The 25,261-nt window shown below is 27.6% G+C and overlaps 1 protein-coding gene across 3 annotated transcripts in view; it reads right to left on the bottom strand.

Moving 5' to 3' along the window:
- The window catches only part of LOC123006669 (mucin-22), a 38,571-nt gene extending 22,179 nt beyond the window's left edge, over window positions 1-16,392 (bottom strand). For all 3 annotated transcript variants that reach the window (XM_044401349.1, XM_044401332.1, XM_044401340.1), the window contains exon 1: window positions 16,164-16,392. In XM_044401349.1, the coding sequence (XP_044257284.1) occupies window positions 16,164-16,169 (6 nt within the window). In that variant the 5' untranslated portion in view covers window positions 16,170-16,392. The remainder of the gene's footprint in view (window positions 1-16,163) is intronic.
- Between the last annotated feature and the right edge of the window lie 8,869 nt (window positions 16,393-25,261).

Genomic DNA, 25,261 nt, shown 5'->3' with positions numbered 1-25,261 from the left:
GCAATTTTAAGAGCAAAAATCGGTATCAATGAGTTTGTTAATGCCAAAAAACCTTTAAAAGATTCAATTCATTCAATTTCAGTTTACTTTGAGTCAAAACCGAGGGAATAAAGCGACACTTTTTTCTCTGTTGGAAGGAAATTATATAATCACAATGGAGAAATGTCATTTTTTTTAATTTTAATTGCTTTAGGCAGTCATGTCGTGCACTTTGGATGTGCGAACAATACAAAATAATATCTTGTTTTATAATCTTCTGACAACTTCTATAGAACTCAAGAGAATTAAAGTTGCTTCAATGAAAAATTTTAATTTACTGAATTAGTTTTATTTACTTATTTGATAAATGTTTTTTGATAATGCTGTAGAAGTCATTATGTACATCTTTTTCTTTAATTAAGTTTTAAAGCCGTTTTTCGTTTTTTATAATTGTAAAAAGATTTACACTCACTATTGTAATATGTTGATTCTCAATCTTTTAGGTCGAAAAAACTTTATTACATCCCGTGGTCGGTAATAAGCAGGATTGCTTACTTCATTAGTAATATAACTGTCAGTTTTTGACACTTGATAAAAGCCTATTACATCAATGCATCAACTTTGTTAGAAACAGATATGTTGTTAAAAATATTTTATTAAAAAATATAATTGGGAGTAAAATAGTAGATATACATTTACAAACCTCAATGAAAATGAAATATTTTCAAACTCGATTGTAATATACTATTTTAAAAACACGTTATTCTTCACTTACGTTTATAACACATGATTCCTTTAAGAAGTAAGCAAACAAAATAAATTAAAAATACAGGGTAAAAAAAGTATGGAACTATTTAGATTAAAAAATTGTGCACTATAAAGTATGTACTATAAAAATGTGATTGATTTACAAGAATAAAATTTCCTGTCGGTATTGAATTACGCAAAATTGATACAAGGTGCGTCAGAACTCGCGCCCCAGAGAAAATTTTCAAGTAAGATAGGATACCAGGAACATGGAAAAAATTTTTAAAAAATTATACCTTTCACTTATCTGTCACCTGTATTTGTCAAAAAATTTTCATGACATTTTTTTGTCGATTAATGATATTGATGATCTTGTATATGTTTTTTAAAAAATTATTTAGTAAAGATACAAAAATTTGTCAATAAAAGCCACAAATAACATTAAACAGAGTTACAATTTACGATACAGCTTTCCTGATTTCTCTTCTAATAAGTAGTCTGTAGCAAAAAAACTTGGAAAATTAATAAATGGAGTCAAAGTGCAAAATTTAGACTCTCATAACTTCGAAATTTTTAAATTTTAATATTTTTTCTATATTCCTGGTATCTTACTTTACATGGCATTCTTTTCTGGGGCGCGAGTTCTGGCGCATCCCTGTATGTTTTATGAAAAAACATGAATAGAAACGATTTTTAAAATATTCCAAACATTTGTGTATTATACCTACCAATAAACATTAATTAATAAATTCTTTCATATCCACGTGCCTTGCAACTATTTCTATCGAAATAATGGCAAATATGTTACAACATGAACAAAACTAGATGTTTTTTTAATAGTTGTCACAATTTTTAAAGCAGGTTAACAAGAAAATGTTGGTGTCTTAGCATCGTTAATTAATTTCAACGTGATTTTGATCATTTTGTGATGCAATTTGAATTTTACAAAGTTACATATAAATATAGACACCCAAACAATAATGGAATGTATTTCGAAACGTGAAACTTGAGACCATTAGAGAAAGTGCGACTTTTAAAGTGAATATACGGGGTGTTCTTTTAATAATTTGTCAAATAAATGATAGTCCTATAAAGCTTCATAACGGATATATAGGGCAATAAAGTTTCATAATAAAAATTATTTCCTTAGAAACCACTTGAGTTATTTTCATAAAAAAAAATTTCCTCTTACTCACTAGATATTTTTATTTTTTCATTAGTGTTATTTTTCGATGAAGAATATATGATTGCAATTTTTGCAATATTAAGCAACACCCTGTATAAGCTGCTAGAGATTAATTTAATATGCGTACTTACCCACTTACGCATTATTTTTCTAATGACTTTCGATCTTCATTATTGTATTAATGTGATGGATGTTCACACCGTTTTACTGTATTTTTTTATTATCCGTGGGATTATAAGCGAGTTCACTGTCTCCTTATCCCATTGTTATTATGGATTTGTGTTTTTAATGAATAAATTTTTACTTTTATTTCACAAATTTAATTATTTCTTGTGGTGTAGTATGTGTAAAAGGTCAGAAATTTTGAACGACATTTTCATTAATAATACAGGGTGCGCCAGAACTTGCACCCCAAAGGAAAATGTAAGGTAAGGTAAGATACCAGGAACATAGAAAAAATATCAACAAATTCTGTTGGAAAAATAATTTTTCACGTTTTTGTGCTACAGGCTATTAGAAGAGGAAACAAGAAAGCTGTATCCTAAATTGTAACTCTGTTTTATGTTATTTGTGGCAAAATTTTTGTACCTTTACTAAATAAAAAACCACATACAACATCATCAGTATCATTAAGTATAAATAAAAAATGTGAAATGTTAAAAAAATAAATGTTATAAATTTTTGACAGAGTTTTTTCCATGTTTCTGGTATCTTATCTTACTTGAAATTTTTCTCTGACACACCCTGTATAATGGACACAGTAATTGATTTTCAATTCCGTTATGTAGAAATATAGAGTTCAAACCCTCATAAAAGGCGAAAGATAAACGTGATTTCCTCTTGTGTACATGAATATATCCTGTTCCTTTCGAGAACAAAACCATTTGTTTTACAATAGTTACATTAACGTAACTAAACTGTTCTTTGTTTATTTCTATTTAAAATCAGATTGCATAAAGCTTTCATTTTATTACTTCATAAAAACTCTGTGTTCATCTAAGTAAGTTTATGTAGGATATAGGTTTTGCGATAGTTCACTAAAATCCTAAATTAGACTCCAAAGTGTATTGCAATTTCCAATTCTTATAAGTAAATGTCACCGATTGCATCGTTACATGACTAAAAGAGACCTAAAATATTACATGCCACAAATGGGCAGAATAATGCAAGGATTTCAGTACAGTATGTTTTTGTATACTACTTATACAAGGTGCGCCAGAACTCGCGCCCCAGAAAAGAAAATGCCATGTAAAGTAAGATACCAGGAACAGGAAATTCTATCTGTAAAAATTTCGAAGTTATGAGAGTTTAAATTTTGCACTTTGACTATATTTATTTCTGTGCAAAATTAATTTTCCAAGTTTTTTTTGCTATAGGCTATTAAAAGAGGAAACAAGAAAGCTATAATCCTAAATTGTAACTCTGTTTTATGTTATTTGTGGCTTTTATTGGCAAAATTTTTGTAAAATTATAAAAAAAAAACATATACAGGTTGCCCCAGAACTCGCGCCACAGAGAAAAATGCCATGTTAAGTAAGATACCAGAAACATGGTAAAAAAGTTGAAAAAATTTGACATTTATTTTTTGACATTTGACATTTTTTATGTCTATTTGATGATACTGATGATCTTGTATATATTTTTTTATAATTATTTAGTAAAGGTACAAAAATTATACCAATAAAAGCCACGCATAACATGAAACAGAGTTACAATTTAGGATACAGCTTCCTTGTTTCTTCTTCTAATAGCCTGTAGCAAAAAAACTTGAAAAAATTATTTTTCCAACAGAAATAAAAGAGTCAAAGTGCAAAATTTAAACTCTCATAACTTCGAAATATTTATAGAGAGAATTTTTTTTCACATTTTTCCCATGTTCCTGGTATCTTACCTTACATATGGCATTTTTCTCTGGGGCGCGAGTTCTGGCGCACTGTGTATTTAGGTTATAAATTATCTTCTTTTAGGTGAATGTCATACAGCTTTTTTATATGTATAATATGTTTATTTGTTGGAAAAACTAATTGATGAATGATAAAGTGCCATAAAAATGTGATGTTTTCTCAAGAATAAAATTTTTCGAATTTTTTGATTGTTTTTGTGTATTACAAATTTTTTAATTTTTTTTAAATGGCAACCCGCTTTAAAACCCTTTTTCTCATGAAGGTTATGATCTACGTTATATTTATTTTTTCAAAAAATGTTTTACATAAATTGCAATTTTGACAAAAAAATCACAACTCAAAAACAAAACAAAATTTGGTTCTCAAAATACGATCACATTTTTTATATTATGTAATTAAATTTATATTAATCGTTATTTTCTGGAGGCAAATGATTTAAAAAAAAACGTTTGATTCAATACTTTATATTCACCCTGTATAATTATCTACTTATTCGTAGTGATTTCAGGCAATTTATAATTTCACGTAGGTACGCTGAGTAAGCATAGTAATAACAAAATTATGAAGTAAGGAGCTAATAAATTTAAAAAAAAGTACTTTTGAACTATACATTCTCTATTATTTGGTCTATTTAATTTGGTACTTTCATTTTCATAATAATTTGATTTACATCATCTTGTGATGGAGGCATTAAAGTATGTAAATTATATTGCACAACTTATTTAAGAAGTCACTGTTATGGTTCTGTTGGTTTATAACGATTTTTCTACAATTAAGTACTAAAAAAATCTATTAATGATTGTCATTCTCCTGAACTAAACAATATAAAGGAAATAGGTATTTATTATACAAGACGATAAAGAAATTGTCTACGAGTGAAAAAGTTAAGTTTACGAGTGACAAAGTCACGAGTGGACTTTTTTCACGAGTAGATAAACAATCTTTATCGTCGTGTATAATATTTTGTTTTATTTTGTACTCACCAGAAATTCTTGAATATAAACAGTAGATAAAAATTACTTTATTTCACTAGACGATAAAAGACTGAAATTTGTCGATAAACGCACTCTTTAACATTGAGTACAAAATAAAAAATATTTATAACCATTTGTGGTTTAAAATAATAATTGCTATTTGTGTATTGCATTGTTAAAAATTGTAAAATTTAAAAGCCTACGAAATAAAATAACAAATATTATTTTTATTACTGTTACTCTTAGATAATTTAATAAAAAATAACAACTCTCAATAAAAAACTGAAATTTTGTATTTATTACGTGTAGAGAAGATTTTTATAGCCTCAAAATTTCGGTGTATTTAGTTGAAATGTTTTTAAGGGCTTACAAGAATCACCCTGTGTATGTTCAAATTTTGGCTATAGCTACTCTAAATTATTATAAATTTTCTCACCTAAAGCAAAAATGTGTAAATTTCACAGGCAGACTGCTGTTACTTTCTGGCAGATTAATTAATGATTTAATTATTTTTACCTTCAATAGGAGGTTTGAATTTGGAACGAAATTACCATTTAATAAACGACAATGACAATAAACGGATTTATCGGATTATATTGTAGCTTGATTAATTTTGTGTTTTTTTTTTTTTAATGAAATCAATTTCTCTAATAGCATTTCATTGTAGTCTATTTTTGAGTATTTGAATGAAGTCACGAGTTTCAGTTTCACTTGGAATAAGAGTGGAAAAGCCTGTTTTGAAAAATAGTTTCTTTTTTCAATTCCAAATCAAAATTTTTGTGAAAAATTGGTAGCAGTTTATCTCCCTAGTCACAAATTGGGTTACTTTTAAATTAAGTTTATGCTTTCTTGTTAAAAAGTGGTCAAAATTGAGACATTTATGAATTTTGTGTATCTGTTTTTTGAAAAATTTATACTTTATCGAATATCACATCACTACCTAATGTTTAAAAACAGAATTCAGTGCAAATAATATTAATAGAAACACACCGCAAGTATAGAGTGTATCAAAATGATTGACATCTTGTTAAGTCATGGAAATTCAAATTTAAGGTGGCAACATTTGTACTTTGAGAGTTTTAGGTTGTTCATTTTTGTACGATTTGTGACTTTGTTTTTAAATGGCTTTGTGCCTAATCTCATCTATTTCCTTTCTGTTCCACGTTTCTTCCATATTTCTTAGGTTATGTTATTTTTCCAAACATGTTTAGCACAATTTGCACACATTGCGTCTCTAAATTTCCAAAATCTGTGAATTTGTTTCCGTCTGTGATATTTTTTTTGCTGAAATGCAACTTTATTAAAATTATCATAAATGAATTTGCTAGTGGTGCCAACTGTTTAACATTTCCGTTTAAAAAGACTACACATATTGGTTTCGACTATGATGGCAGTATTACACAACACGTTGGTTATCTTCAAGTGGGTACGTATTGGTTTGAAATATTTAGAGAAAGTAGAGAAATTAACAACTTTCACTGCTGGCTCAAGCAGCATCGCTTTAGGGTCGGTACAGTATTTAACACTTTGACATTTTTTAAGTTGACACACCTGATGATTGGAATTTGCTCTGTTTTGTGTACTTTATTGAGTAACGACATAATGATGATTTAACTTTGTAGAAATCGAAAGTGGTTTAGCCGGTTACATATTACTTTCAATACTTTTATGAACTTTACGAAAACTCTTCATTTCGTTCATTTACAGTTATAGAAATCGAGAATTACATCGTCGAAACGTTGTTTATCATCCTGTGGAAATCTATTTTTATTTTCTGAGAGTTCATGACAATTAGCTTTTTTAATTGAAGATTTCCGTTTAATACAATACAACGAACCAAGTTGCACAACAAACTGAACGCAAGGTCTTTTGGTAATCATTTTTATAATGCAAGTTTGCAATGGCCTTAACATTGTTTCTTCCTCTTACTTTGTGGAGTCCAAACTTTTAAGAAGGATTATCATCAGTCGAAATAACTTATAGAAGCATTTATCTTTTTATGATTGCTCGACCTAGAAAATGGTTACGGAATTACAGCATTGGTGATTATCGGTATGATTTTAAAATGTAGCGACACAGTTCTACCAACTAAGTGTAACACGAATGCATAAATTCTTTGTTAATTGGTGGAACAAATGTGCACTTGTTATACTCGGAGGTAAACCTATAGAAAGGAAATGCCGTAAGCAACATCTTTATATGTGTTGTAAGAGTTTAGATTTCAACACGCAAATCAAAGAAAGGGAGTGCATATAATATGAAGAATTAAGGAAGACATATAATTTAATAATTTTTTTAATAACCTGTTAGTTGTGTAGGAATTTTTGATTTCCAGATTCCAGAGAATGGGTTAAATGCGTTTTATATTTAATGAAATATGATCAAATGAGTTTGGTATTTTCACACTGTAACTATTTTTCTTGAAATACCAACACCAGCTTAGGTTATTTATAAAAGCAATGTAAAAACCTGTTTTCAGGTTTTCTTTAATTATTTAAATACTGCCAATATTTTTAATTTGGCTATTTAGGTCAAGGTTACACAAACCAACTTCATCTAAAGTTATTTGTAACCACAAATGATACTATGACACAAGAGTGGTTCTTTCACTTAGGAACATTTTTCAGTGACGGATGTGAAATTCACAATCTTTCTTTGGATGTTTTTTCTACAAAAAAGAAAAAAGAAGCAGTAAATTAATTTCAAAATTAAAATAGAAAAATATTTTGATTATAATTGCATGATTGAACTGTGTGCCTCTTACTGATTCGGAGCCACCAGTGTCAAAAACTCTATTTCTAATGGCTGCAGAATAAAACCAAGGTTTCTTTAAGGGTATACCACGTGTACTCTTAAATTCAACCTAATTAATTATTATTAAATTTTATAAAAAACCCAAGTAGGTAGGAATACATTAAACTATAGAGTTTTTAAAGGACTATAGTAAAGAATCTATTCTTCAGTGCAGGAATCCAAGTCGATGGTTGTCATTAAATACCACTGTTTTTCTGATATAAAAAAATATTTTTTAAATACAGTATAACAATAATTTTACCCTTTCAGGGCCGATTTTTTAATCGTTGATTAAAGTTAAACCTCTAGTTAAACTAAAAATGCAGCATTTTGATTGGTTAAATTGCAAAAATTTTCATAGAAACCTACTAACTAGAGGTTAACCAACGATTGAAAAACCCTCAGAGTTTCTTAAAGTAAGACTAGTAAGAGAAAGACGAACTATACAGGCTGTCCCAAGTTTTAGGGCCGGCGCAAAAATTAATATTTTTAAATGATTGAAAAAAATTGCTAGTGAAAACGTTAGATGATTATATAGACAATATTGTTCAAAATATTTAGCGTATGTCAGTGGAGACCCTAAAAACCAAATTTGGAAAAGAAATTTTTAATTAATTGGATTCTTTTCTACATGATGAAATCCCTTGATTTTTTCTAATGGTAACTGTGAAAATTGAATAATGTAAAGGTTGATAGATTTTGAGTAATTAACATTTTAATATTGTAAATTGGGAATTCGAAACAATAGAGCTCGGCTATCGAGCCAATTACCGCAAACTCCCCCTTATTCCAAGTTTTAGATTTCCCATATTAAAATGTTAATTATTCAAAAATTATCAACTGTATCATTATTTCATTTTCACAAATACCACAGAAAAAAATCAAAGAATTTTATCATGTAGAAAATATTTCAGTCAATTGATTTTTTTTCTCCAAATTTAATTTTTAAGGTCTCACTGCCATACGCTAAAAATTTTGTACAATATTAAGGCATCAAATTGAAGACTATTTAATCCTCTATCGTTTACACTATCAAAATTCTTTTTCAATCAATTAGAAATATTTATTTTTGCGCCTGCCCTAAAACTTGGGACACCCTGTATAAAAAAGCGTCTATCAAGTTTGTTGTGAAAATCTCATGATTTTTAGTTTGTTCTAGAAAATGTTCTGCAATCTGCTTTTCAATGCACTTGTTTTCTAATTTTAAAAATGGAAATAAAAAACAGAATAATTTAAAAAATTTCCGATATAGTAAGTTTCTGGTGATTCGATGTTTGTGGTTATTGACATTTTATAAATTTATTTAAAACACAACTTGTGGCGGAATGTGTTAATAATTGATCCCTATATATACATTTTACATACTTTTTGGCCGAAGACTTTTACTAAAACATCAGAATTGAATTTCTCATTAGGTAGACGTTAAAGACGTTACAATTAAGTAGTCAAAAAATATTTTAGTAATAAAAAAGTTGTGTAAAATGGCATTTAACTAAATAATAAGTTTTTGATATACAATAGTACATTACAAGCGATGTGGTAAATAGTGCTTATGTATACAAAGCAACTAACCTTTGAAAGGTTAGTAATGGGCATATTACATTATTGATTGTAAATAAAAAAATAAATTTTTTATAAGTGTGTCTGAAGGATGGTGGATTGTATGTAAATTTGATGCTTAGGTACAGGTTATTAGGAAACCAAAAAAGTTTTTGAACATAGATCTTACATTTTTCAATTTAAAAATGTGATTATGTTTTTGTATCACTGTTGAATTCTAAGTAGAAATTAAAAATTGCTTACTTATTTCAACAATGTGGGAATTTAGTGATATTGAGCTTGACTTTGTTCGACGCGAAAATTCTGTACAAACATTCATAAAGTGTATAATAGTACTATGATGTTATACTCGTAGTAGCAATAATTAAATGCACATCGTATATAATGAATTTGTCCTTGTACGTTATAACTACCTAACTGTAATATCACAAGCACACTAATAATAAAATTAACGGGTCTTTATTTTCACGCTATTTTTAGTTAATAATTATAGTGAAGTGTGAAAAAGATACAAAGAAATTGTCAGTTCTAACTATTTATTAACTTTAATGAAACAATATTCGAGTTTTCTAACTAGATTGTCACTTATTGTTTTAGAATGTGTTTTAGCCCTTAACTTTGTAGTTGCAGTGAAAGTCCACTCACTTTCGCCTCTAAGGTCTTCACTGTTTACTGTTTCTCACTTGTTTTAGTTTTTTCTTTCAGAAAATGTCAAACAGTTTTAACGTTGGCACGACTAGCAAATTCATTCATAGTAATTTTAATAAAGGAAGTAAAAAAATAGTAAATTATGTAATGAGAAGCTAAACTGAATTTTTATGTAGCAAGGTTGAAGTTTACTAGCACCGCAACAACATATACTATTTTTTTCATACCACGACAAAAAATAATCTAGAATTAATTAAAAATAAAAGTAATTCAAACTTTCAAGATCTTGTTTCAGTGGTTAATTTAGTTAGAAAAAATTTCTATAGTTACATTATAAACAATCAGGTGTATCAGAAAAGTGGCTGCATTTTGTAAGTTTTACTAATTATTTTAGAAATCTTTTGCATCAGAACTAATTATTTTCTAGTTTTCTCCATTTCAAACATACTCGTAGATTGCACACCCTCTGAAGTCGCTGAAGTCGCTTCAGAAGTTTGCTGTCTCGGCTGAAAAAAACTTCACTGACGAAGAGGCAAAATTATTGTTATTGTTGTTTGAACATAATTGGACACTTTAGCTTTCATAAAAAATATTTAGAGTCGAAAACTTAAAAGTAGGGACAAATTTAGTATCGCTCACAGTTTTTGGAAATTTGTGAACGAGAAATGTGGACATAGAAGTCAAAAAATTGTTGCGAGACTACAGACACTTTCAAAAAGCAAACTGAAAATTCATGAAAGTCAAAATTTTGACATCATTTCAATAGGAAAGCTTTTTGACAAAATGCCTAGAGACAAAAAGAAAAAGCAAACAAAATTTGTGGCTGTAAAGATAAGCTGCTACCAATTTTTTTTACCAAAATATTGACTTGCTGAAAAATACACTTTAAATGTTAATAGATTAATGAAATGATTAAATATAACGATAAAATTATATACTTTTAGTAGAGGAGAAATACGGTCACTAGCACAATTTTTAACAGTTTAAGAAAGAGTTTCTTCTCCTTTTATAGTGCAGTGCAGTGAAGAAAACCGTTTCTTACGATTTTGTCATGTGGTACAACTCTCATTACAGTTTCGTTCGTAATAATTTTAATAAGACACATCCTTGGTGTGAGTTTTCCAATCATACAAGACGTATAAACACCACAACTTTTTTTTTCTTCTTTTCAGAAGATGATTCATATTTTAAGAGGATTATTTTCCAGCAAATCAAGCCCACACACGGTCATTGTCTTTAAGCTAAAAATCCACCAACACGCAAATTCTTAAAGAAGAATGACGACCTTCTGTTTTTGTTTAAAATTAAAATTCTGTAGAGACTTCTTTCAGTTTTATTTGTGTTGATTTATCATACTCTGTATTTATAATTTCAAAGGTGACCCAAGCATTGACCTTAAGCAATAAAAAATAGTTTTTTCCTTCAGAAAATAATAAAAATTAAAGTGTTAAAAAATGTGATCGTGTTTTGAGAATGAAATTTTGTCTTGTTTTTTTTTCAAAATGGCAAGTGTTTTCGATAAAAATTGAATGAAATGTAGGTAAAATAAAATGTTTTGAAGTGGGTTGCAATTTAAAAATATTAGAACTCTTGATAAAACCTACATTTTTTTAATACTTTATCATCTATCAATTAGTTTTTTCAAAAAATAAATTTTTTAAGCATACTTTTTGTTCATCTGATAAAGGAAATGTAATAACACTTTAAGATTAAAGAAGTTTCGACATGATTATACTTCTTCATAGTTATATATCACTTTCACTTCACTACTGCTTATTATGAAGCCCACATTTTTAAAATTTCTCATGTGTTCGCTGTAGGAAGTAAAAAAATATATTACAAAATATCTGAATATCCGCAAACTATGAATTTAGATAGTGAATGTTTGATGTTTCGCAATCTAATTGATGACCGATCGATGAGTAACCAAATTTCTGTATCTACTAATTAACAACACAAATCACACTATCGTTCTATTAAAAAATTCAAACCACATAAAATAAAAGTAGCTATTCAAGAATTTTATTTACGTTAGTTAAAGTTACATTTCACATCATTAGCATATTTTAAATTGCTACCTATAACAATTAAACAATACTTAAGTATGTGATCTTTGATAAAGTAGACACAATGGAATCACCTTTAAATCGGGTCACTGTGTATATAGAAAATTCTTTTATTGAAAGTTAGAGAGTTTAACAAAGTGTGCATAATAAGTTACCACAGGTTAAATGTCACGACCACTCCAAGGTTAAATTTTGAAATAAATTTTATATAGAGATCATCAAAAAGTTCAAAACTGGACCAAACCAAGATCAGATTGTAAAGTTGTAATTAAAAATTCTGTAATTACGTAGCAATTACATTCTTTTGATTTACGACAAAGATATTCTGTTGCAAAATTAGAAAGGTGAAGCTTCAATGTTATCCAGGTTTTCCGCTGCACAGGGAAGCATTATCTATAAATTTTTTACTAGAAAACCACACCAAACATTACGTAATAAGTTAGTGAAATTGTAGACAATTTGACAATTTATGTAGGGAATAAACAACAATTTTAAGGGATTAACAGTGTTTATTTTATAAACTTTTCTCCCAACTGTATAACATAAGCCAAACAATGTCAAATAATTTGCAAAATATTCCGTTCATTGAATTGCAATTTAATAGTAAAAATCAGTATCAAGGAGTTTGTTTATGTCAAAAAACACTCAAAAGGTTCAATTCATTCAATTCCGTTTATTTTAAGAGCAAAAATCGGTATTTCATTTATTTTATTCTCGAGGGAATAAAGTACGAGATTATAAGCCAAATATGAGGAAATAAAGCGTCACTTTATTCCCTGTCCCTGTCCAGGAAAAAAATTCATGCGAATTCATTCTCAAGCAAGGTTAATTCTGATAACTAAGTCAAAACCAAGAATCTGACTTTTAAGTCGCAAAATTTGATTAATAAGGTTATCAACTATTGTCAAGGTGGTCGACACCAGCATCATCAATAACTTTCGTTTAAATAATTTAACGAAATAATAAAGCAATGAAAAGATTTAATATTTTGTTATCAGTTGGAAAGTCAACGCAGGAAACATTTTTGTTTATTATTATTATTATTTATGTTTTTTTCTTTAGTTATGGCATTTGGAATCTTTATTTATGATCTTGAAATTAAGTTATTTTCACTTGGACCAACATCAAATTTATTTATGCATAATATATGAAGATAAGTTTTGTCTAAATAATAAATCACAATTTTCATTCTTGAGATATTTAACAAAGATATGTGAAAGTAAAAAGTAACATCTGCTACATGGGTTATTGCTATGATTCACACATTATTAAGAAAATCCAAAATGTGTTTAAGATGAGAAAAAAAAAAACATGTTTTGCTGCAAGCAAAGAAATTACACCAATTTTCACCACATTACAAGATTACGATAGTTACAATAGTTTCAAAAGTTTACGTTTTTTTACAGCCGAAGAGTTAAGGAAAAATATAATTTAATATTTTTATAACAATAATGTAGTGATTTTTGAGTCGGTATGACAAAATTTCGAGTTTCTAGCTTAAAAATCTGCTTAAGCTCTTAAAGAAAGCAAAAATGACATCATTTTTGTCCTAATTCTATAATTTTTCAGATTGTTTTTAACAAAATTTTGCGAAATAATTGCATTTCTAACTGAAACGTGTGGCAACGCTCAAAAAATATAATTTTTGGCTTAATTTTGTTTTAACAAAATCTCGTAATAAACTTGAGATTTGAGCACTAAAAAAATTAAATAAATAAATCAAATGAAACAAACAAAGTAATATCAATATAAATTTTTTGTAATTTTAGGCGTTTTTGGACAAGATTTTGCAAAATAAATGAACTCTGGTTTGAAAACGAAGTAAGTCGAGTGAAACAAGTTAAAAAATAACATCAATTTCGATTTAATTTTGCAATTTTTTTAGCTTGTTTCTATGTAAAATTTCGAACTTTTTGTGTTTTTGTCTCTCAAAAACATCCTTAAACACGCGGGAAAGACAAAAACGCCGTTTTGGGGCTATTTTGTTTAATTTATGGCTTGTTTTTGACAAAATTTTGCAAAATAATTGTGTTTCTAGCTAAAAAAAAGCATTCGAAAAAAAAAACAAAATTAAGTTGTCAATTTTTGACTCTGTTTGTAAAAAACAAACAGAACTATTTTTAATCAATTTGGTGGTTTTCGATTACATCATTTTTGCCCTAATTCTGTAATTTTTTAGATTGTTTTTAACAAAATTCTGCGAAATAATTGCGTTTTTAACGGAAACGTGCTGAAACGCTTGAAAATATAATTTTTGGCTTAATTTTTTGGTTTGTTTAAAGAAAATCTTGAAATTAACTTGAGATTTGAGTACTAAAACGTGCTTAAAAAAGCGATTTCGACAAAATTTTGTGGTTTCTCGGCTTATTTTTTATTAATTTTGTTCAAAAACCAGTTAAATCAAATGAAATAAACAAAATAAGATCAATATCAAATTTTTGTAATTTTTAGACGTTTTTGGACAAGATTTTGGAAAATTAATTAATTCTGGTTTGAAAACGAAGTAAGTCGAGTGAAACAAGTTAAAAAATAACATCAATTTCGATTTAAATTTGCAATTTTTTTAGCTTGTTTCTATGCAATATTTTGAACTTTTTGTGTTTTTGTCTCTCAAAAACATCCTTAAACACTTGGAAAAGACACAAAATGCCGTTTTTGGGGTATTTTGTTGAATTTATGGCTTGTTTTTGACAAAATTTTGCAAAAGCATTCGAAAAAAAAACAAAAATAAGTTGTCAATTTTCGACTCTGTTTAATAATATCTTGTAAAAAACAAATAGAACTATTTTTAACCAATTTGGTGGTTTTCGATTATTTTTTCTTCGAGAAAATTTGATTGATTTCAGACTGCTTAAACGAATTTTTTTGTTTTTACCTCAAGGCTCAAATAACAACATTTTTGGCTTAATTTGTTGAATTCTTACCTTATTCCTAATGAATAATTCTAGCTGGTTAATGTACACCTACTAAAGCAGTTCAAGCACTCAAAAAGGTAAAAGTAAATTGTCATTTTTGAGCCATTTTAGTAAAATCTTGTAAAAGAACAAATAGAATTATTTTTATCCAGTTTGGTAGTTTTTTCTTTTTTTTTTGGGGAAATTTGGTAAAAGAATTAAGTTTTTAGTTAAAAAAGGTGGACAATGTTCGAAAAAGATACAAAAATAGTTTCGTTTAGGTACTTTTGACCTAATTAACTATATCAATAATAATTGAGATGTCAATGTATTCATTTTTCAGTTTTTTTTTTCAAGAAATCAAGTGTTATGCATAATATTTAGAAAATTTTCTTAAGATTTTTGAGATATAACGAAAATATGTGAAAGTAAAAAGTAACATCTGCTACATGGGTTATTGTTATTATTCACACATTAATAAAAAAATTAAAATGTGTTTAAGCTGAGTGAATATTCAGGTTGTCTAAAAAAACATTATAAGATTTCGGAGGTGATTCTTCAGGTCAATATAAGAAAAAAGTTCTTATGGTCCAGAAATGCATCTTAAGGAAACTAAATCCCTCTAAAAATGGCGAACAGAGGTTTCTTTTTTAAACTATTATTTCAGTACAAAATTTTAAATCCGGGGTAATTTTTTGGGGCTAAATCTACTTTGTGTTATCAAAAATTATATTACAGACAAAAAATTTTGCTTTGGAAACGTTTATGATTTTTTTACAAATTCGGATTTGTTGGTTAATTTTCTTTAAAAAATGACTTTTTTGTTATTGTTTTGTTCTTACCAAAACTATAATTTTTTTAAACGTGAATTTTGAAAAGTAGTCCATGCAATGAATTTCTTTATACAGGGTATGTCAAAATTTGCTTCCTAGAGAAAAATTACAAGTAAGATAAGATTCCAGAAAGATGGAAAAAATATTTTAAAAATTCTATCTGTCAAAAAATAAATGTCAAGATTTTTTAAGGAATCCCCCCTCTCCATCTTTTAACGTTTTCTTGAACACTCTGTATATTTGTAATGCATACCTGGATTCCTATTGTTTTACTCATATTGGATAACTAAATTTTTGTATTAACAATTTTTAGACACTAGAGAAGAAAGAATAGCTTTCAATAATAAATACTTTTGCAACGTAATAAAAATAATCATAATAATTAACAAAATATAAGTTACGAACTGTTAAATAATTTAATATGAAAATTATTAATTGAATCTGTAGTTATAGTTATTTATTTGTATCATTAGAAATTGTAAATACTGTAATAATATGTGAAACTAAAAGTGAAAACACAGTGTCAACTGTATACAAAATGGACCAGCTTTTAAACAAATAAAAATTTGAAATACTTACCGACATTTTGTCGTTTTTAACGTATCATTAAAATCACCAAAAATCACAAATCAACAGCACACACACATATCCTGATCAATTGAACGTCTGAACTTTTTACCAATAAGACTTGAACGACACTTCAAACCCCACCTAAAGAGATGTTTGAAATTCTCCACACGTAAAGGGTTCAAAAAGTCTGCACAGAATTTAAATATTGACAAATGCACCGACACAATGACCACTTCGAGGTTCTTTAGCACACTATTAAAATTTCTCAAGACACCAGATGGGCTGGGTGAGGTGAAAGGTAAATCAATAGCGGGGAGAATATGAATAAGGAATTCGTCCAATTTGAAGAAGTAATGAATGTGGCAAAAATTTCATTAACTAAACAAAAATGTAGGGCAAGAATTTACTCAGTTGGGCAATAACTGACAAGGTTTTTCCCTAGAAACAAACGATTAACAAAAAGACATTGTTAAGTTCACGTTGTTTAACACAATCGCTTATAATATCTTCACACAATTTGCCAAGGCTAACGCAACTTTTTATATAGGGTGATTCAAAAGTGTCCAACAAATCTCGAATGCTGATAGAAAGATGTTCAGCTAAGAATAAAAATGAATTCAGATTTAAAAACATAACTGCCAATTCAATTTAAAAATTCCTCAATTGAAAAAATACTCGTGCATTTGTAACACTTGTTTTTTAATATACTAATTACATCTACTTTTGCGTGAAAGTAACTGATGTCTGTTAAGTTCTAAAATAATTCCGGAGTTTTTGGAATAGTTATGTTATTTAAAATCATTTATAAACAAACTAGTGGTTTCGCTGATAAATTACTATTCTAATAAAAAAAACATTAAAATATGTATTAGTATTAACAAAGAATCCACAAAAAATTCAAAAACAAATAAATACCTACATACCTAATTGTAGGAACAAACCTTTCAAAAGTAATTAACAACTATTTGGAAAATAGGTAATTCTGAAATAAATATCGATATATCTTTCCCATTTCAGCAGTTTTAAATAATATTGGGTACAGTGTTGCCAGCTCAAAAACATAAAATTCGAGTTGAAAAATTTGCCAAATTTTCACCAGACTACGATTTGTAAACTCTTGAAAAAAGCAAAAAGACATTCTTTTTGGCTTAAGTCTGTGATTTTTCGGTTTGTTTTTAACGAAATTTTGAAAAATAATTGTGTTTTGTGTTAAAACGCTCGAAAAATATAAAAATAATGTGATTTTAGACTTAATTTCTTGATTATTAATTGTTTTTTAGGGAAATCTAGCGAAAAACCTGAGATTTTTGTACAAAAACGTGCACTTTCGGCCAAATTTTGTGTTTTCTCGGCTTATTTTTGTCTTATTTTGCTCAAAATCGAGTGAGACTAAGAAAATAACATCAATATCAATCTTTTTTGTTATTTTTAGGCGGGTTTGGAGAAGATTTTGCAAAATAAATGAACCTACGAACTAAGTCGGGTGAACAAGCTAAAAAAGGATATCAATGTTTGATTGATTTGATTTTGTAATTTTTTAGCCTGTTTCAGTGCTATATTTCAAACTTTTTGTGTTTTTATTTCTCAAAAAGACAAAAAACGCTATTTAGTAGAATTTGTGGCTTGTTTTTAAAACATTTAGGAAAATAATTGTGTTTCTAGCTGAAAAAGCATTCCACAAAAACAAAAATAAGTTGACATTTTCGGCTCTGTTTAGTAAAAAACATATAGAACTATTTTTAACCAATTCAGTGGTTTTTGATTATTTTTTTATAACGATTTTTTGATTTTTGACACTCTGTAGCAAACTCTCGCGAAAAAACAGAGTTTTCAGCTTAAAAATCTATTTGAATTTTCAAAAAAGATTATTTTTGGCTTAACTTTGTGTTTTTTTGGCTTGTTTTTAACAAAATTTTGCGTTTCTAGCTGAAAAACGTGCTTAAACTTTCAAGAAATGCAAAATAATGTAAGTTTCAACAAAATTTGTTGATTTTTTAGTTCGTTTTAGCCAGTCTCGCAAAAAACCTGAAATTGTAATACAAAAACGTACTTAAAAGCATTCTCGGCTTGTTTTTAAAAAAGTAACGTCTTATTTTGCTCAAAAACCAGTTAAATCGAGTGAAACAAACAAAATAACATCAGTATCAATTGTTTTTGTGATTTTTATGCGTGTTTGGACAAGTTTTTGCAAAATAAATGAGCCTCTTTTTTAAAAACGATGTAGAGCGAAACAAGCTAAAAATAATATCGATTTTGATTTAATTTTGTAATTTTTTGCTTACTTCAATTTTAGAATGTTCTTTGTTTTTATCTCAAAAATGTGCTTAAACACTCGGAAAGGGCAAAAATAATGTCGTTTTTTGACTTGTTTGAAAAAATTGGCAAAACAGTCAAGTTTCTGGTTGAAAACGTGGAAAATACTGAAAAACAGTTTTTTTCATTTCAAAAAAATCACTAGATATTAGAATTTTTAAAAAAGTGTTCATTAAATCGCCAAACTAGCATGAAAATCACCAGATTTGGTGAAATTTTACCACACCTGGCAATACTGATAGATAGAAAATCTAAAAACAATAAATAGAAATATTTTTTTTATATGAATGTGTAATTATGTAAGACTACACAATTTAATTGGGGCAATGAACAGGCACTTTTATTAACTATTAGAACTAACTTATTAGTTCTAATTACTGTTATTACATATTGTTGATGTTTATAAAAAAAAAAAAATCAGTAATTATTAATTTTTATTACTTTATTATTTATTTATTTTACTTATGTCTGCTTTCTGGAACGATATAGCATTAAATAAATTTTATCAATTCGATGTTACTAATAAGGTAGAGCTGATCTGATTGGTGTTTCTATAGCAATTATGGAACCGATAAAATTTACCTACCTATAAATCGTTTCAGAAACCGACCCTAAATAGCAACCAATTTTACATAAAAATAGTCTTAACAAATACCTACGAATAAGAACTCTCCGAATGAATTTTCTTCTTTTTTCCTATTTTCTGCAACAATCATTTAGACCAAAAATTTTAACCATTTTTGCTAACAGAAACATTTTATCAGTACCTGATTTATAAACGTCAAAATATTTTTCATTGTCAAAACTTTTGTATTTGTCGCTAATACTTAAAACTCATTCAATAAAATATTTAATTTTTTAAACTATTTGTTACTTACCATAATTATAATTTCAGATTCGGCGCTAACAAGAATTTTTCAAGATTACCAAATAAATCAAATTGTTAAACAATCATTAATAGCAGTTTTCATGCCATTTTGGTATTTTCAGAAAAGGTTCTCTCCCCGCATAATTGTTTTTTACCGAAAATTTGGCTTAAACTATTTATTTTTTGCAAAAACTAATTGATGAAGCATAAAGTATTTTTTCTACGAACCTATAAAACAGATATCAATTTCACATGATAGAAGTTGACAACTTCATATGTCAAAATTTTGTGCGTTATTATAAGCACGGTTATGATATAATATAACTTATAACGTAATAATTTACTTTTATCAAGTAGGTCAGAACTGATTTTGATAAGTTTATAACACAACGTTTTTATGTTATATTATTACAATAACTGTCAAATTGATAATCTGACCATTAATTTTACTGATTCTAAAAAAGAAATATTTTTGCACTTAATTAATTTTTTTCAGTGTCGTAGAAAAAATACTGTACAAAACTAGATGGAACTGGGACCTGTAACCTGTAACGTTTTATCAAAAATAAAATTTTTCGAAATTTTCTTTTGTTTTGAGTTCTGCAAAATTTTTATTTTTTTAAATGGCAACCTATTAAAGGAATACTAACTAGATATCTACTTTATATTCGATTTTGCCATTCTGACAAAAAAATCACATAATTTAAAAATAAAGCAAAACTCCATTTCCAAAACACGATCACCTTTACTGTAGTAGGTAGTTCCATTTTTATTAATCATTATTTTTTGGAGGCAAATGATGAAATAAAGGTTTGGTTCCATACTTTTTGTAGGTATACCTTGTAGATATTTCAATATTCCCCGTAAGTTTGATTTAGTTTAAAAATAAGATATCAAATGTTGAAAATATTCTTCTAATGTAAATCGTGTGTATAGTGTGCAAAAGGATGAGTTTTACACGCAAAATGTCATGGTCAAAATGTTTCTTGCCTGATACCTAACATCTTTCGCATTTTTAATATGGTTTCATTAATTATTCAAATTTTTGATGGAAGAACTGTGAGATGCTACTCGTATATTTTATAGGTGCTGAAATATCCTTAACCTTTAAGATCTCTTACATGGTTATATCTATATAAGGACGCCAAATGATTACTTTTCCAAAGAATTTAAGCTATTTGAAGCTTTGCATATGAATGGATAGCATTAAAAGTAATTGTAATATTTCCAGTTTTTGTATCGTATATAAAATTAGTTACAATTATGTCTACCACATGAGTATTTAAAGATGATTATGCGTAAAATTTGAAAATTGAAATTAAAAATACTTATTTTTGTTACCTAAAATGCAATGTTTGCGTTTCCAGTCGAAGCGAAACCGAGTTACCAATTTGACTTTTTCGTCTGGAAAAACTGACCTAAAAAAACCATTTTACGTTCTATTTTATTTTATTGAGTTGGGAAAAGACTCTTTTTAGGGACTTACATCTTCGTAGGTCATGGAAATTCAAATTTAAGGTGGCAACATTTGTACTTTGAGAGTTCTAGGTTGTTCATTTTTGTACGATTGCATCCACTGAGGCTGAAAATTTCAATTTCAATTTCAATTTTCAATTTCAAAAATTGTGATAATTGTCGCTTTTAACAAATTTTGTGCTTTTTCTCTCCTATGGTCCCTTCTGTTCCACGTTTATTCATTTTAGAAAACCTGTCTTTTTCAAGACAAATTTTTCAGGATATTTTTTTTCCTAAACAAAGTTTTGAGAACAACAATGTTAGGACAATCTTTACCTCATCTCACTCAAAGAGAACGAGAAGCAGTTTGCCGTTGTTACAACTAATTTTTTAAAGATTACAATAATTCTAATAAAAAGATATAAATTTATTTTAAAAAATGTAACTTTAAATTCTACTGCTAGTTTTTTGCTTATCTTGCTTTCCTTCATTAGGGATATCACATTCATTTAGTAAATATTCAACTGTCGCACTCTCCTTTTCACATATTTTACACCTCTCTTCGGGTTCCAATCAAAATTTACACTCTCCCAATTTGTATATCTTTTACTGTTCTGTGTGCACATAAGAATTTTGCCATTATTATTATTATATTCTCTTCTATTTGACATTATTCTTGTTATATGCACTTCTACTTCCTTGCAGTACCTGGTTTTCTTTCAATTTTTCTCCAAATTTCACCGTTTTTTTCCAATTCAATTCTCAACTTTGCAACCTTCCTCTCTTTACTACTAGTTATATGTTATTTTTTAGACAGAATTCAATAGAAATGTCATTTTTATGACGTATTTCCACAGATTAGCTGGTTAATCATTTGTCTCTAGAAAATAATAATTAATAAAAATGAGACTACCTACTATAATAAAGGTGATCGTGTTTTGAGAATGAAATTTTGTTTTGTTTTTGAATTATGTGATTTTTTTGTCAAAATGGCAAAATTGAATATAAAGTAGATATCTAGTTGTAATCCTTTGATCATTTAAAAAAATTAAAAATTTTGCAGAACTCAAAAACAAAAGAAAATTTTGGAAAATTTTATTTTTGTTAAAATGTCAAATTTTTATTGGTATTTTACATAACGAGCATGGAAAGTGACAAATAGGGAGTCACGATCTCGTGCAGAGGTCACAGTTCCAGCAAGTTTTGAACACTATTTTTTCTACGACACTGAAAAAAGTCATTTAGTGCAAAAATATTTTTTTTTAAGAATCAGTAAAATTAATCTTCAGATTATTAATTTGACAGTTATTGTAATAATATAACATAAAAACGTTGTATTATAAACTTACCACTTAGCTCACAATTTTATTACGTTGTAACCATGTGTTATGTTATGATAATAACGTACAAAGCAACATACCTACTTGATAAAAGTAAATTATTACGTTATAAGTTATAACTCATAACCGTGCGTTATAATAACGCACAAAATTTTGACATATGAATGAAATTGTCAACTTTCATTGTGTGAAATTGACATCTGTCTTATAGGATCGTAGAAAAAATACTTTATCCTTCATCAATTAGTTTTTTCAAAAAATAAATAGTTTAAGCCAAATTTTAGGTAAAAAACAATTATGCGGGGGGAGAACTCTTCTGAAAATACCAAAATAAAAATGCTATTAATGATTATTTAACAATTTGATTTATTTGGTAATCTAATGAAATAATTCTTCTTGAAGAAATCTTGTTAGCGCCTAATCTGAAATTATAATTATGTTAAGTAGTTTAAAAATGAAATATTTTAGTGAAGAAAATTCATTCGGAGATGTGCTTATTCGCAGGTATTTGTTAAGACTATTTCTTATGTAAAATTGGTTGCTATTTAGGGTCGGTTTCTGAAACGATTTATAGGTAGATAAATTTTATCAGTTCCATAATTGCTATAGAAACACCAACCAGATCAGCTCTACCTAATTAGTAACATCGAACTGATAAAATTTATCTTATGCTAAATCGTTCCAGAAACCGGGCATTAGTAAAATAATAAAAAAAAATTGTACACCATTTTTCCTAGGACACTGAAAAAAGTCATTAATTGAAAAATATTTAATTTTTAGAATGAATAAAATTAATGGTCAGATTAATAATTTTAGAGTTATTGTAATAATATAACATACTGACGTTATAATTGAGGAACAGACTTTCAAAAAGCAGTTTGTCCAAATTTGTATTTTTGGAGAAGAGAGCAAAAACTTCTTTTAAGAAATCATTTTAATGTTTTATACCAGTGCCAATAAATGTAAAAAAATATATACAAATTGTACACTAATTTTACAGCTGGAGTACTTAAACACAAATATGTCTTGGACATAATGCAGTTTGATTGTCAAAGGGGGACTTAATGTTATTTAAAAGTCAAAAAACTTTATTTTTTGGGTAAAAATACAATCTTGCGGGCGGAGAACTCTTCTGAAAATACCAAAATGGCTTGAAAATTGCTATTAAATTTTGCAAAATAATTGAATTTGTAAATAAAAAACGTGCTAAAATCCTCGAGGAATGCAAAAATGACTCATTTTCGCATTTTCATCCTAATTCTGTGACTTTACAGTTTGTCTTTAACCGATTTTTATAAAATAATTGCGTTTCTCACTAAAACGTTCTAAAATGCTCCAGAAATGCAAAAATAATATAATTGTTGACTGAATTTGTTGTTGTTTTAGTATGTTTTCGGCGAAATTTCGGGAAAACCGAGATCTTAGTACAAAAAACTGCTTAAAAGCATTCTAGACCAAATTTTGTAGTTTCTCGACATACTTTTTCTTAATTTACAAACGAAATCACACCAATAATAATTCTTTTTACAAATTTTAGGCTTGTTTGGACAAGATTTTGCAAAATAAATGACCCTCTGGCTCAAAAACGAAGTAAATCGAGCAAAACAACGTAAAAAAATACACATCAATATCGATTTAATTTTGTAATTTTTTGAGTTAAACAAATTTTTCGAATTTCATTTTATTTTATCTCAGAAACGTGCTTACATACTCGAAAAAAAAACAACATTTTTGGTCCATTTTGATAAATTTTTGACTTTTCTCACCAAGTTTTGCAAAATAATTGTGTTTCTAGGCGAAAAACATCCTAAATGTTCAAGAAATGCAAAAATAATCTAATTTTCGACTTAATTTGTTAATTTTTTATTTGGTTTGAGCAAAATCTCGCGAAAATTTTGAGATTATATGTAATACAAAAATGTGCAAGCATTTTCGACCAAATTTTTAATTTTTTCATCTTATTTTTGTCTTGATTTTGCCCAAAACAAGTTAAATCCCCAGAAACAAACAAAAGAACATGAATATTATTTCTTTTGTGATTTTTATACGTGTTTGAACAAGATTTTGCAAAACAAACATGCAGAAAAGTCGAAATTTAGAAATAGTAACATGTACGAAATCTATACTTTCTTGTGTAACAAAAACAATAACAAACGATAAAAAAATATATTAATCTAAAGAATGTTCACATTAGTAACTTTTGTGGAACTAAAATTAAAGTCTGGTTTACAGTCTCAACGCCTAATCTAAATATTTTATATCCACGTTATCTTTGAAATCTAATGTTGGTTGCTTCAAAAAAGTTTTCGGGCTCATTATTACTCGTGGGGCAGCCTGTATATTTTGCCAATTTTACTAATCTAACAAGAATAAAAATTTAATTGTGTACAAAAATTAATTCAAACTTTAAATGTTTTGAGTGTTGCACTGCATACAAAAGTGCCTCATCTCACAACATTGTATGTTATAACAAAATTTATTTGTAGTAATTATTATATAACAATAGTTCATAGATAATTCGTACGTTTAACTTTCTATTCTTCTTAACAGTGCAAAGTGGATAAACAAATACCAATTAGTAATTATTATATTTTCAATTCAAACATTTAGTCTTTGGGTAGTAGGTAATTTTACAAACTACAAGTTCAGAACTTTAGTATTGGGGCGGATGCACCCATTCAAAATAATGTACTCTTGCTTCAGGTAAAAAAAATAATAAAACTCTTAATAATATTTGGAATTTTATACTTATTCTAATCTTTATTATAAGTAGCGTTGTATTTTTAAAAATCACTTTTAACTCACGTTTTCTATTTTTCTGTTTTATGTTTTTCTATTTTGTTTGTGCATTTTTTAAATTAATCTAAAATTAAACTTTTTAGTGAGAAACTCCTTGAAAAAATGTTTCTTATTATCTCAAATACTTCAAAACAACAAAACATTCTACATAAACAAAAAAATTTCTTAATGTATTGATGATTTTTGAAATATTGTACCACAATGAAACAGGTCGTATTTAGATTTTAAAAAATCCATTTTTTTATTTCAAATTTTTGTCTTGAGGTCTATTCTCAAAAAAAAATCTGAGCTACGTTTATTTCGTAATCCTAAGAAATAAACGTAATATGTAA

Source organism: Tribolium madens, unplaced genomic scaffold (assembly GCF_015345945.1).
Source record: "Tribolium madens isolate multiple individuals breed KSU strain unplaced genomic scaffold, Tmad_KSU_1.1 Scaffold_11;HRSCAF=98;Tcas5.2_LG3b, whole genome shotgun sequence".
In the NCBI taxonomy this organism is placed as follows: Eukaryota; Metazoa; Arthropoda; class Insecta; order Coleoptera; family Tenebrionidae; genus Tribolium; species Tribolium madens.
This window is presented reverse-complemented; position numbering and strand designations above follow the sequence as displayed.